We start from the raw sequence: 13,211 nt of genomic DNA on the forward strand, positions 1-13,211 counted from the left end.
TGTTAATATGTAACATGTGTAACTTTTTGGAAAGCTATACGATATTGTTTTTAATGTTTTGTATGTCGCCAGTACTAACTACATATTTGTCTTTGCAATTAACTTCCATTAGCAAGTCCTTACGATTCCGTCACCAACTATCGCATCGGATAATTAGTAACTTGTTACCGGAATTCCTTTGGCTCTATTCATTATTCTGTTTTCTTGCTTTGTGGTTGGCATGAGTCACACCAGAGAAATGTTTCAATTGAAATGTCAAACGCACAGGCCTCGTCGGTGTGGATTGCGGTTAAATTTGTAGCCGAAATTGAACAAATACATTGCTATAGATTTAAATATGCTTAAAATTAGTTTACTTTTGCAATAAACATGTCTTTTGCACTGTGGTTTATAAATAAACAAGCTTTTGGCGATTTGCAGTTTCTCCAATTAGCTGAAACCGACACAAGTCCGTGTCGCCAATGCTATATTCCCACGCTTAATCTAGCCCATGGGCAATTTGTCTTATCCGCTTAGCGTATTTCCTGTAAACACAATACAGGTGCGGTTATGTCACATTCGAACATTCAGGCAGCAGCCATCTGTGTAATTATAGCCTTTCAATCCGACAGCGTGAAAATTATATCTTTGCGCATTGCACGGAAAGCGCATTTTACAAAATCCTTACAATCAAAAAGAACACCTAAATTGTCCCACGTATTTCATGCTCTAGGAACAATTGTAAACCAAACGCAATGCTGTGCGTTACAAATGGGTTTGCTTCCAAATATTTTTTTGCTGCGTGCTGCTTATCCACTTATAGTCGCTTCAAAAAATGCAGACAGACGGACGGAAGGTAACATTTTTTTTGAAGGCGCACCACCGCGTAAATTTCAATATCCCTACCTAAATGTTGCGACGTGGTTACGTGGTAAATAATTTTCTTCCCCTTGTGTGTATCCCTGTTATTCGACTCGACACAAAAATTAGGAAAAATAATGTGTATTTCAAAAAAGGAGAAAACAATGCTGGAAACGAAAAAATGGAACAAAAATTCAATAACGTCCGTCCATATTGAAGTCCAAGGTGTCCGTACTGCCAGCACGTGCTTCGTCTGCGCAACTACACAAGTTCATCTTCCCAATTGTGAACATCGCGAACATAAAAATAATAAGCAATGCTACAAAAGCAACCAACAGGGGCGTGGATGTAACAGACAAAAGGTTCCATTCTTTAGCTGAAATATTAATACTTGCTAAAAGAAAATCCAAAGCGTACGTTCTATTATTTCTTTACTTACAGTTGGCCATAGCCCTGCTGTTCGAATTAACAATTCGTATCGGTCCTTTTATAATGGTGTCATCATCGTATTCGTTTCTATCCGTTAAGGACCTCTTTTCTCGTTCGTTCTACAATTTTGAAAGTTAAGGACTGCCTTGCAAGATGCAAGCAAAACACAAAACAGTCAAGATCGACATACGGAAAAAACTTCGAGTAGACAATGAATATAGACCAGCTTCAATTCCGGGTTTTTCCACCTTATCACCTCGAACCCGATATCCACCACATTAGAGTTGTTTGCTGGGCCCCACACATTGAACGCTGGCTGAGCGCTGTAACGACATTTAGGTCTTAGCAAACTTGTTTCCAAAGTATTACTTGGTTGCCAATACTTTGGAAAGATAAGTAGACTTTCGTCGGATGGCTGATCACTTTCGAGTTCAGCGGAAAACCAGCACGAACGAAATCTAGGTACGAGTGTTTTACTTTCTTCGTCCGAGTAGAAAGACATACGCGGACCCAGATCCAACGTAACAGTCAGGTAAATCATCTCTCCAACCGTGTACGAAGCTATGCCCTGCTGGTCCGGATGAACAGGAATTCTCGCACGGCCAGATCCAGGAGGATTTTTGTGTAGAGCGGAACGAAGGAGAAAGGTTCCGCTATCTGTTTTCTTCGGCACTTGATCGCAACAGCTGACATTAGGAAAAGCAGATTGTGGGTGTAATATTTGGTTAATAACTACAACTAAATCGTTTGTTTTAAGGAAAACAGATTCTTACAACGGCCGAACTCCTGTTTGAACATGATAAACAGCAGGATAGGTGCAAGTCACTTCAGCCACTGGACGCACAAAGCTCATGAGATTACTGTCTGTTAGGCGATCCCACCAAATCTTTAACACAAAATCTTTACTAATTTGTGCAAAATTAAAGGCAAACATAACTCAACTCTATTGATGTAAACGAGGTTGGTGCCAGTGAAAAGCGGCAACGTTCCACATTCATTAAGATTGAATGCAATTGAAAAGTAATCTGAATCAGAGTCAGTTTCAAAAAGTTGACATCTGCGAAAACAAAAATTACAGCAAGTAGTTTAATATTTTTATGTTTATGTCACTTTATCACCTCTCCTCCACTTGGAATGCCGAAAGAGGATTGCTTGCTGAACCGGACGCGTCCATGTACAATATTCCGTTCATAATATTTTGATTGTATTCCAGCACGACTGATTTGCCGACTTTTAATATCATTACAGAATCATTTCGACACTCAACGTAGGGCGGTGCTGTAAAATAAAAATGTTTAATGAAAACATTAAATAAAAGTTTGCAAAATGGATCTTCCTGTGGCGTGCTGTATGTTGGACTGGTAAGCAGAATAAACAACGTTTATGATTAAAAATTTGTAAACCACACGGAAGACAAACGTTCCAATTAAACATACGATGCGTGCAATTACGACCCAGGTAAGCCTCGTCTCCTGTAGGTTTGCAGAAGTAACCGTTGGAATGTTTGCACGATTCTACACACTGACAGTCGTTTTCACAAGGGGAAGGAGTACAACCTGAAATCATGATGCACATCGTATGATCGTGATTATTCATCTACCATCTTTGCAAACATTTACCGGAGTTTAATGAAGCGTTATGTTTCGATTGGTTGTCTTGTAACGCAAGGTTGGGTTTCTCTGCTGGCATTATCACACTTTCGTTGGTGGATACTCCATTTTCTGTTTTTCCGAACGAGGGAGCCAAGGGGTCGGTCACCATTGTTGGATTTTCTATATTGAGGGTTTCGTTCACATCTGAAACTTCTGTCGCAATTGTTGTAGAAACCACCATGTTAATGTTTTCCTTAGAGCTGAATGGCGTTACTCTTTTCGTAGTACTCCTAGCATAATCTTCGTTTACTGCTGGCATTGTCGTAACAATATCCATAGTGGTTGTGACATAGGAAGTTACGGTTGCATTTGATACTATCGGCAATACAGCGGCACTTTGCGAAGATGAGGGTGGAATTATTGTAGTGGCTTCCAAAGATAGGGGAGCATTTTTCACAGGTGCTGGGTTTGCTCCAGTTTCCTCAAATATACTTTCAGCTGTGTAAGACGCCATGCTAGCACTTGAATCTGTGCGAGGTGTGCTCGGGCGTTGGTACAAGTCATAAAAGTTAATCCACGACACATCGGTGGTGGGTGTGGAAATTTGTGTGATGGAAGGCTGTTCATCCGCTACCATCTTGCCTTGAATAGGCGGTCTTAAGCAAGTTGGGCCACAGAAACCGTTGCAAACGCATTGCTTGGTACGATGGCAGTCTTTGTCAGTCGCACAAGTCGCACCACCGCACTGCTGTCGTTCCCACTCTCTTCGACAGCAATCTGGCAAATCAAAACAAAGTAGTTTGCATACTCCCCCAATGACAATGACTTTTTTTAATGCAGACGTTTTTCCTTTTCATTTCAAACAAAAACCTACTGTTTTCGGCCTCCATATCTGGTTTGCAGACATATCCACAGTTACCACCACATGTACATCTTTTGCGCAACGGGCAATCGGCGTTCGTCTCGCACGTTTTTCCACATGGAATTGCAATGGTGTCATCATGTGACACTTCGTTCGAATTGCTTTTATCGATTGCGCCATGTTTTGAAGATATACCTATTACATCATTCCACACAATTGACTAAAATGCAAGATAAGCTTCACACGTATTTACTGTCGTTTACTCACGTCTTTGACAAACTGGATTTGTCAGCGTGATTGGCCTGGTGTAGCTTCGTGCGCTTCGCTTCCTACGTTGTTCAACACGCGACTCTAGCATACTGGAAATACAGATTTGAAGAAATTAGTTTCAAAATATGCAATGTCCCATTGCAGTTTCCAATTTCTACCTTGCAAGTATTTGCTCCTGTTCGAGTAAAATAAGCCAGCCTCCTAGACTTCTGCATCTGGCAAGCGCTTCAAGCCATCCCACTTGGCCACTAATGATCAGCTGCTCGTTTCCGGATCCGATCGGCATCCACGTGTTAAACTTATCTGAAACACAATTTGAATCTAGCACCAACTTTCGACTTCATGGATCGTACCAACCCTTTTCGCAAAGAGGATAATGTCTCCCATCTTTACAGTGATCGTCGCTCCATGACCTCTTCACGTCATTGGATATGAAAGCACAATCAGAGTCGTCGTCAACAAAGTCGTTTTCAAGTCTGCAACAAAACGTAAAAAAAGATAATATAGAATTACACAGAAACCACAAACATATGTAAAAGCACTTTATTTATAAAAATCGCATACAATTCTGCTGTTCTTTTTGTTAAGTCACCTACCTGCCAAGAGCTTCCAGTAAAGCAGGGTCGTACATTTCCTCATTGAGAAATTCACCTTTTCTCCAAACCCAGTAAGATTCCCTTGCTACATCTGTCATTCCAAACCAGTATGAGTGACCTTGTTGCATGTACGGTTTCAAATTCCTAAATTGTTTAACACCGTGAATAACCAGACACATCAAACTAACACAAAACAATTTCAATACTCGTAAGTTGTCAAATCACGAACACCAGATGTCGCCAACCAGCCACCGATGGCGGCACACAACTCAACACCCTCATGCCAAGACATAATCTGATCGTGGAAATGGTAAAGGTGCAAATCAACCTCAATCCACTTGTATTGAGAGGTGGTATCTGTAAAAACGTAAAAAAGTGTAAACAGTTTTTGTAGACTGAGACAGAACAGTCAAAACAGCACATACTTCCTTTCAAAACGCAAGTAGGTAGTTGGGTAGACCACGTTCCCCCCGATTCGCAGATAACACGCGTGGAATGACTTAGTTGGAAGCCTTCCACACATCGGATTCGCAGTCTGCTGCCCGGAGCCCATTTCACTTTGGGTACAAAGCCATTTGATACGAATGGAATTGTGCAACCAGCTGTAATTAAAATGCGTATATCGCATATCGAACGTCTATGCAGCGGCCCAGGCGCGAAAAGGAAATTCGGCCATCTTACCAAATTCACAAACTGGACTATGATGGCTCCATCTCCCACTTCTTTGGCTGCACACTCTTGAGCTAGGACCAACCAAATTGTAGCCAGACGCACACTCATACGTTATAACGTCACTTCTGGTAACACCTGGCAAGCTAGACACCGGACAGGACTTGCAAATGGCCAAAAATCCGTTGCGGGGTGGGCGGGGAATGGGACAGGTGGAAACGAAAAGTTCTGTGCAAAATAGCGGTCCTATAGACGTATATGATATACATTTGACCAACATATTGGCAAACGTGCGAGGGTTGTCAATACCACAAGGGCCACAATGTAACGTCGGCTTTTAGGTTGAACAGTGTTGTTATAGGTGCAACTACTAGCCTGATTCGCAAGAAATGGAGTTGCCAGACCAAGATCCATCTTGTAAACACGTTTTCTTCGGATCGGAGGAAGAAAGTCGAAAACCAGATACACAACCGTACTCCACCACCTGACCAACCCGGTAGCGCATTTCATCGTGAACAACTTCGGAATTTAAAACATTACCGGTACTTGTGTCCTTTTCCAACTCTTTAAACCAACCGTTTTCCAAAAATGGTGGAGAGTTGCAAAACCCTACAACAGGCAAATGAAGACCATTGTCAACTTAATTTACAGGGCCTGTGCATTATGATTTATTGTAATCATCAAGAGGAACTCCTGGACTCAAATTTTCAACATCTCTTTTAAGTTTCCTTACCGACATTTTGCACGCATTTTGGCGGTTCTCCACTCCAATTGCCGTTGTGGAGACATTCTCTTTTATTTCCAACAATATCGTACCCGGAATCACAACTGTAAAGAGCAACATCACCCGGGTTCAAGCCAGTCCACGTAACACCGCCATTTGCAATTGACCTGAGAGCCTGGCATCTGGTGGCTGTTGCTGAAATAATTTTATCAAAACGTTATTTGGTTACTTATGATAAGTTTTATTTGGAAGGCACGGAAAAAACTCACCAATGCATTTGACTAAATTTTCAGTCCACGACCCGTCTTTTAAACAAGTCCTGCTTACATAGGCGGAATTAAGTTGAAAACCTGCTCTGCAACCGTATTGCACCACTTGGCCAGACCGGTAATGGGTTACCTCAGCGTCTGGAAGCAAATTGTTTGTCTCCGCTTCTCCAACTAGCTTGAACCATCCATTATTGAGAGATGGTGGCGAGTTGCAATGACCTTTATATATGACAACTCATCGAAGTGATTTAAAACGCGCTTTAATTTATTTACAGCAACACCAGTGTTTCCCAACCGGTGGTACGCGACGGCATTCCAGGTGGTACGCGAGCACCTTTCCGTAATTTGCGGATATAGTTCGAATTTAAACAATCGTAAGTGATCACAAAATGTTTGTTACTTCATCTTGCAACACTTAACCAGGTGGTACGCGTCGAAATTGTTTTCCCTCCAAGTGGTACGCTACCACAAAAAGTTTTCAATCACTGGTTTACAGGACGACTCACCAACATTCCGAAGGCATTTCGGCGCGACGCCACTCCAGCTGCCAACCATACATTCTCTTTTGCTCTTTCCTAATATCTCGTATCCCGAATCGCAGCTGTAGTGGGCTACATCTTCAGTCTCCAAACCGCTCCATACGACACCCCCGTTCAATATAGGCACTGGTGTGGGGCATTGCATGGCACCTGTTCCGTTAACAAAATGTTATCAAAAAGAATATCATGGAATATAAACAATTGTACGCACGTGTACACAGAAGCGTAGGACCAGACCAACTACCGTCAGACAGACAGGTTTTTCGCGATTCCTTGGTGTTAAGTTGAAAATTCGAGTGACAGTTATATTCGATCACATCACCCACGTTTAACCCTCGTCCACCTGATGACCCCGTGCTCACAACTTTATACAACCCGTTGCTAATGGACGGAGGCGAAGAACAAAATCCTATACACGAACGAATATAACTAACTTCCACAACCCAATTAAGGTGCCAATAGGTAAGACTACACGTTACCCAAATATGGGGCGCACGTCGGTTTTGTACCAGTCCACGAACCGTCAGCCAAACAAAACCTTGAAGCAAACCCAATAAGTCGAAATCCGGCGCCGCAAGTGTAAGTTGCAACAGAACCTTGTGTTTGGCCAGAACTGTAAGCTAATGAACCATGAAGAATTGTTAAGAGGGGGCATCGGCCTGCTGTGTTGCCGACATCTGCAAAAAAAACGAAGTAATTTAACCGTTTTTTTTACGCAATGTTAACCCCTTCTCAGACAAACAGGATCCGAACCGCTCCATTTTCGAGATATTTGACAAGTGCGCGTTAAAAATGGTGGATTTAGTCTGTAGCCATTTCGACACGTATAGGTGATTGTTTCTCCGACATTGCTGTAATCTGGACCATTTACTGAGCCGTACGCGAGTTATTAGTCGTGGTTTCCAGTTATTAGTCGTGGTGTCTGAGATCATGAACTCTTACAACAAAGCTGTAATTAACTATTTCCGGGCGTTCGGATATTCATCATAAGATTTATCATTGCTATTTCTTAAGCCAACGGATACGTATGTCAACATATCTACACAGGATATGCGGGAAAAAAATCCTGGACTATTTTTAGTCTGTTTTATAAAAAGGGATTTTTATGAAGACTTACAGGAAAGTATGCATGTTCTTCCTCCACAACGACGATTTGTACAGGAACAGACTTCTTCGTCATAACAATCAGCGTTGCCAGAGCATAGTTTTCTTCCGCATCGGGAACCCACAACAGAAAGACAAGCTGCAAAATATACTGAAAATTCAGTATAAAGGTGAAAAACTTTCACTCAACTGATTCGAGATGGTTTTCAAATCACAAACAGGATAAAAATAATCCACATATTCGCCAATAGTTCTGTGATTAAACAAACACCAACAATTCTTACGGACACACGAGAGGGGATTTCCGATCCATGTACCGTTTGAAGTGCACGTCCACACGGGGTTACTCGTGTCATTAAGACTAAAACCTCCATCACACTTGTATTGTATACGGGAACCAATAGCCCAACCAACCAGCAAATCAACCTGCATGGATATTTCCTGGTCGGTGGTCGACGCCACCAAACTGTACCTGGCGTTTTGCACACTTACTGGGTCCTCGCAATACTCTTTAAGAGCAAAAGAATACATTTGTTAAACTTGGATATCATTTTAGTTTTATTCACTGTGGAACATCCTGACAAAGTACAGTCTTAAATGTTCTAGTTTTACTAAAGGACATATTCTTAAGTTTCAGTTTATGCACTTACCTGCAGTCTTTACGCACTGAGGTTCTGTGCTTGTCCAAACTCCGCCTGGCATACAAGTTCTTGAAGAACTACCACTAAGACGGAAGGGTGGATAACAAAAATATATTGCCACAGAACGAATTTCTTGTTTATATAGGTACTCAATGTAACCATTAGTGATGTCAGGTAAATCAGGGCATGTCGGATTGCTTTGTTTCTCTGCAAAGTAGACAATGAAAATAGGTTGTGACCACCAGGTATCATAATGAATTATGAATCGGTCGTTCTTCTGGTGAAAAACAACAAATATACACCTTTTGTTTAAAAGAGATTGTATTTTCTGACGTGTTTGTTTTATTCTCTGAAGAAGCCTAGTCGTTCGTACAGGCGAAACGTCAGAAAATACAATCTTTTTTAAACAAAAGGTGTATATTTGTTGTTTTTCGCCAGAAGAACGTCAGATTCATAATCCGAAGTAGACAATGTTAAACCTTTATACAATCGTTGGTTAAGAGTTCGCTTCAAGCATTAGCGATTTGGTCGCAATATTTGTCAATACCTGTGCATTGAGGTGCGGTGCCAGACCACTGGCCCGTTGCCAAGCACGTTCGTTGAGAAGGTGATCCTGTCAGTTGGTATCCGTCATAACAAGTATAGGAAACCACATCGCCAACAAAGCTATACGCAGGTCCAACGACGTAACCGTGGTCCACTGCCTCCGGTTTCATACAGTCTAAAATGATGGTACCCTATTTATTCGACTTGACCCACATTAAAAAAACAGCATTTAATTGTTACATGGTCGAATGCACGTCCTTCCTCCACAACTGCGGCGTGAGCAGGAACAAACCTCATTGCTCGGACAATCAGTGTTGTCAGTACATCGTCGCCCATTGCAACCAGTTCCAGGTGGAGACGAAATACATGCTGGAAATACCACTATTTTGTTATAACATGATGATTATTCTACGTTGGTTCTAGTCTTTATTCATGGTTTCTATTATTTGGTTTAATTAAAGACAAATGAGGTAAATATTCACGTAACGTACGTATGCAAGATAACGGATTTCCGACCCATTCTCCGCTTTCTGTGCAGTTCCATGTAGGGTTTCTCGTATCGTTGAGGAAATAATGTTCGTTGCATTTGTATTCCATTAGATTTCCAACTGACCAATACAAGCCCTGTACAGCATTCACGCCAGACGGATTGTCGGCGAATACGAAAACGAATCTTCCATTTTCCAGCGCAGGGGGACTCTCGCGACAGAAATCTTGGAAGAAAATTTTGCTCAGGCCTTTGCATATATCTTCGTATCAAAAAGGCGTAAATAAAATTTACTTTTACTTGTGTCAGAAGGACAGATTCTTAAAAATAAAATAACTATTTAACATCTGATCTCCAGTGGTACTTTATTACCCAAAGCTTGTACACATTTCGCAGGCTGTCCTGACCATGTCAGATCGGATAAACATCTTCGCGTGGTGCTCCCCTGCAACTTATAACTGTCAGGACAGTAGAAGTTTGCAGAACTTCCCACTGTGAGGGAGGCGTACGTTGCAAAGCCAAACTCCAAATGAGGAATCTGACATTTGGAAACTAAAGAAGCAAATTAGCATCTTGGTTACAACGTAAAATGAAAAAATAAATGCCTATCACCATAGCATATTAGCTAATTAGCTAACCTGGCGGAAAATTGCAGTTTCGTCCGCACTGCAAATTGCAAATACATTTCCTGGGGAAGTTACACCTCGCATTAGAGGAACAGACTGGACCACATCTTCCATTAGGAGGTAATGAAGGACAGTCTATAAAAAGACAGAAATACGGTCTTTTCACAATAAAAGGATTTAGAGTTTCAAAGACACAATGTAAAAACTTACTGAATTGTCCAAGACATTTTTCATAAATCAGGAAAAAGCAAAAAAGGGAAACCTGGTAAAAGCTGAATTTAGTGCAATATAATAGTAGAATTAACGTACAAATTACAAAAAAATATCCGAAAAGCAAAATTAAGCATACTAAACTATCTTCAAAACTGAGTCGTACTCACCAATAAACGGACTGTAGAAAACGGAAAAGGAACAAAAAACATAACGAAAAATAAGTTTTCAACAGAAAAATGGAAGCCCCACTACTAACACTGCAAAAGAATAATGAAATGGTGAGTTGAGGTTTGTCGAAAGAATTAATCAAGATCGGCCTGAAGCACGCGCAGCGTTGACAAATCAAAGTCATGCGCCTAGAATTTTAATTGATCCAAGGAAACGTGGCACGTACTGTGAAATTTTAAAAAGGGGATAATTGAGGTCAGAAATAAAAACTAAAATTTAATGCTAAAAATGTGTAGAGTTTTATTGTTTATTTATGTTTTAATTTGACAAAGACATCAATGAACAGGGGATTCAGAAAGAGTATTTTAGGCTTACATGTTCTTGGAACATAAGGCTTACATGAACCTGTAACAAAGTTTGTCACATTTTCTACTGAATGAATTTAAAACAATAAACCGAATAGTACGAAACTTATGTCTTCACCTATGTTCAAAACTAATAGAGAGAGCCCTTCAGTGAATATCGCACTTTCGTGTTGCACGAAAAAGAAATTGAGTGAATGATGAAAATATCTGCGTACTAATCTGTTTGGCTTGTAACAAATATGCCCTCTTTGAATAGCGGCGAAGACAATGGGGGCCATCTGAGCTGTTAACGTTTAGAACGTCGCTTGGACAGAGTGTAAAAGTACGGAAGAAAGAATATCGCTTGTAGTGCGCTGTTATAATTGGAGATGGGAAATTGCCGCGCTGTCGTCATTGAAACAACTGTTTTGGTAAACGATGGAGATGTTTTCAGATTGTATGCGACTAGTTGTGTTATTTTGCGGTTTAGCTGTTATTCAAACTGCCTCAAGTGTACATGTCGCAAAACTGTTGGATGAACGGTCAGGTTGGTGTTTGACAATAAACGTTATTCTTAGAAAATCACTGTGTTGTGTTTAACTAATATTTTAATGATAAACAGGCTTTGCAAATTTCATCCGGCTATTTTAGATAAAATGTATGATGTCACAGGACTTCTAGACGATGGTAAAATAATTATAAGTTTGTTATTATGATCACATTAAAAGCGCCGTTTGTTGTATCAAATATGCAAATTGCCGTAAAACATTTCGAAAAAGGCACGTTATAAACTGAGACAAAACAATCATTAATCTTTTTGTAATTTTTTTGTTAGAATGTTCAGCGTACCGATGCACTGTACCTGTAGATAAGAGGCTTGACTGCGCCCCTGGGGAAGTTTCCAGAAAAAGTTGCCTGGGTCAAGGCTGCTGCTTTGATAACTCAAAGTTTAACACAACGTGGTGTTTCCGCGCAATAAGGCTACCTCAAGGTAAGAATGATTTTGTCAATTACAGGGTCGTTAGCGGTGGGCGGGGTTTGTGGCAGCAGTGTTATCGATAAAACAAGATTACAAAGCAAAAACATTCATAAATAGACATATCAGCACTTTTGGAATGAGGTTAATTAAAAACTGATTTGCAAATGTTTCACAAATATATTTGTGTCGCACAACCTTCACACAGATTTCGCTTTGCGTCACATTAGACCACGTTTGTAGCAAGTTGTGAAATACAAAATTATGTAATTTGGTTCAACTTATTGGTCTCCGATTGTTAATAAATTGCTGTGTATATTTGTTTAAATAATACAAAGTATGACGTGTTGTAGGCTGACTATAAAGGTTGCTAGTTATGTGAAAAGACTTGTTTGGGTAGCGGCACGAAAAAGGTTTAAAAACCATGGTAACAGTGCACTGTTTTGCTTGAAGATAACTTGAATAATGGGTATTCCCATAAAAAATTCTGCTTCAGGTTCGTGCCCTCACCCAGAGTGTCAGGTCATGCCTGAACGACGACAGTCTTGCCCTTTACTAACTGGCAGGAAACACGTGACTCAACAACAATGTATAAATGCCGGATGTTGCTATGACGACGACACGTATGATGCGCCCTTGTGTTTCAGAAGAAAAGGTTGCACACATCTAACTATCTTTTTTATTGATTTGCAAACAAGTTAAATGCACACGTGTGACTTTGCGTGTCGTTAACTATTCTATGTATGTAACAAAATAAAACTGTTTCTAGTATAAGAAGGAAAAATTCCTTTGTCACAACAGTTGTGTATAATCAGGCAACCTCTCCATGAATGCAATAAACTAATTGAAATTCTGAAGCTTTCTTAATGCATTTTATTGGAAAAACGATTGCATGTATATCTTTGTTTCAGTTTATCCGATTGCCTTTCCTGGAATGCACATACTGAACACAGAGTGGTTGATGCGTGGTTGTAACAGAGTAAACCCTTCTCTCCGAAAAAGCTGTTCACAGTCGAAGAGTACAAGGTGAACTTCAAAACATGTCTGTGTTTACAGAGTAATGGCGAACTTTAAATATACTTGATGATTCCTACTTTGTTTTCATGTCGACGTTTGAATGTTAATATCTGATGTGTTTGAACGCAGGGAACAGTGCCTTCGATGGCGATGTTGTTGGCTTCCGATTGTCCTGGAAGGGCCGCAGTGTTTTTATCCATTTGCATAACTTGTTACCGAAAATGTGAAATAAACGACGATTTCATGAGACCACGAATTTCAAGAAAGAAATTTGCAATTGATTTGGTGTTAAGCACCCT

At 40.5% G+C, this 13,211-nt stretch overlaps 2 protein-coding genes across 2 annotated transcripts; one reads left to right on the forward strand and one right to left on the reverse strand.

Moving 5' to 3' along the window:
- Positions 1-1,034: 1,034 nt before the first annotated feature.
- On the reverse strand, positions 1,035-10,421 carry LOC145896424 (uncharacterized). The gene is made up of 32 exons (XM_082985104.1): positions 10,405-10,421; positions 10,207-10,352; positions 9,941-10,120; positions 9,573-9,794; positions 9,322-9,450; positions 9,083-9,256; positions 8,545-8,742; positions 8,179-8,403; positions 7,908-8,033; positions 7,270-7,467; positions 6,990-7,199; positions 6,758-6,940; positions 6,252-6,470; positions 5,992-6,177; positions 5,634-5,867; positions 5,271-5,480; positions 5,015-5,191; positions 4,796-4,946; positions 4,590-4,733; positions 4,351-4,469; positions 4,152-4,296; positions 3,991-4,082; positions 3,736-3,918; positions 2,889-3,638; positions 2,706-2,825; positions 2,388-2,547; positions 2,212-2,326; positions 2,043-2,155; positions 1,653-1,955; positions 1,460-1,592; positions 1,280-1,388; positions 1,035-1,234 (listed from the first exon to the last, which is right to left on the reverse strand). Exons 1-32 carry the CDS (start codon positions 10,419-10,421, stop codon positions 1,035-1,037), a joined length of 5,871 nt encoding a protein of 1,956 aa, XP_082841230.1.
- A 1,154-nt stretch (positions 10,422-11,575) lies between these two features.
- Positions 11,576-13,129, forward strand: LOC145896584 (integumentary mucin A.1-like). The gene is made up of 5 exons (XM_082985115.1): positions 11,576-11,606; positions 11,755-11,910; positions 12,392-12,550; positions 12,807-12,921; positions 13,042-13,129. Exons 1-5 carry the CDS (start codon positions 11,576-11,578, stop codon positions 13,118-13,120), a joined length of 540 nt encoding a protein of 179 aa, XP_082841241.1. The 3' UTR covers positions 13,121-13,129.
- Positions 13,130-13,211: the final 82 nt, after the last annotated feature.

The sequence above is a fragment of the Ascidia mentula genome, chromosome 1, assembly GCF_947561715.1.
Source record: "Ascidia mentula chromosome 1, kaAscMent1.1, whole genome shotgun sequence".
NCBI classification, from domain to species: domain Eukaryota; kingdom Metazoa; phylum Chordata; class Ascidiacea; order Phlebobranchia; family Ascidiidae; genus Ascidia; species Ascidia mentula.

Coding starts and splice junctions, on each gene's coding strand:
- LOC145896584 (XM_082985115.1), top strand. CDS start 11,576: ATGTATGATGTCACAGGACTTCTAGACGATG. Junction 11,911..12,391: donor CGCAATAAGGCTACCTCAAG/GTAAGAATGATT, acceptor ATTCTGCTTCAG/GTTCGTGCCCTCACCCAGAG. Junction 12,551..12,806: donor CTTGTGTTTCAGAAGAAAAG/GTTGCACACATC, acceptor TCTTTGTTTCAG/TTTATCCGATTGCCTTTCCT.
- LOC145896424 (XM_082985104.1), bottom strand. Junction 7,200..7,269: donor GACGTGCGCCCCATATTTGG/GTAACGTGTAGT, acceptor GTTCGTGTATAG/GATTTTGTTCTTCGCCTCCG. Junction 1,235..1,279: donor CAGCAGGGCTATGGCCAACT/GTAAGTAAAGAA, acceptor ATTTTCTTTTAG/CAAGTATTAATATTTCAGCT.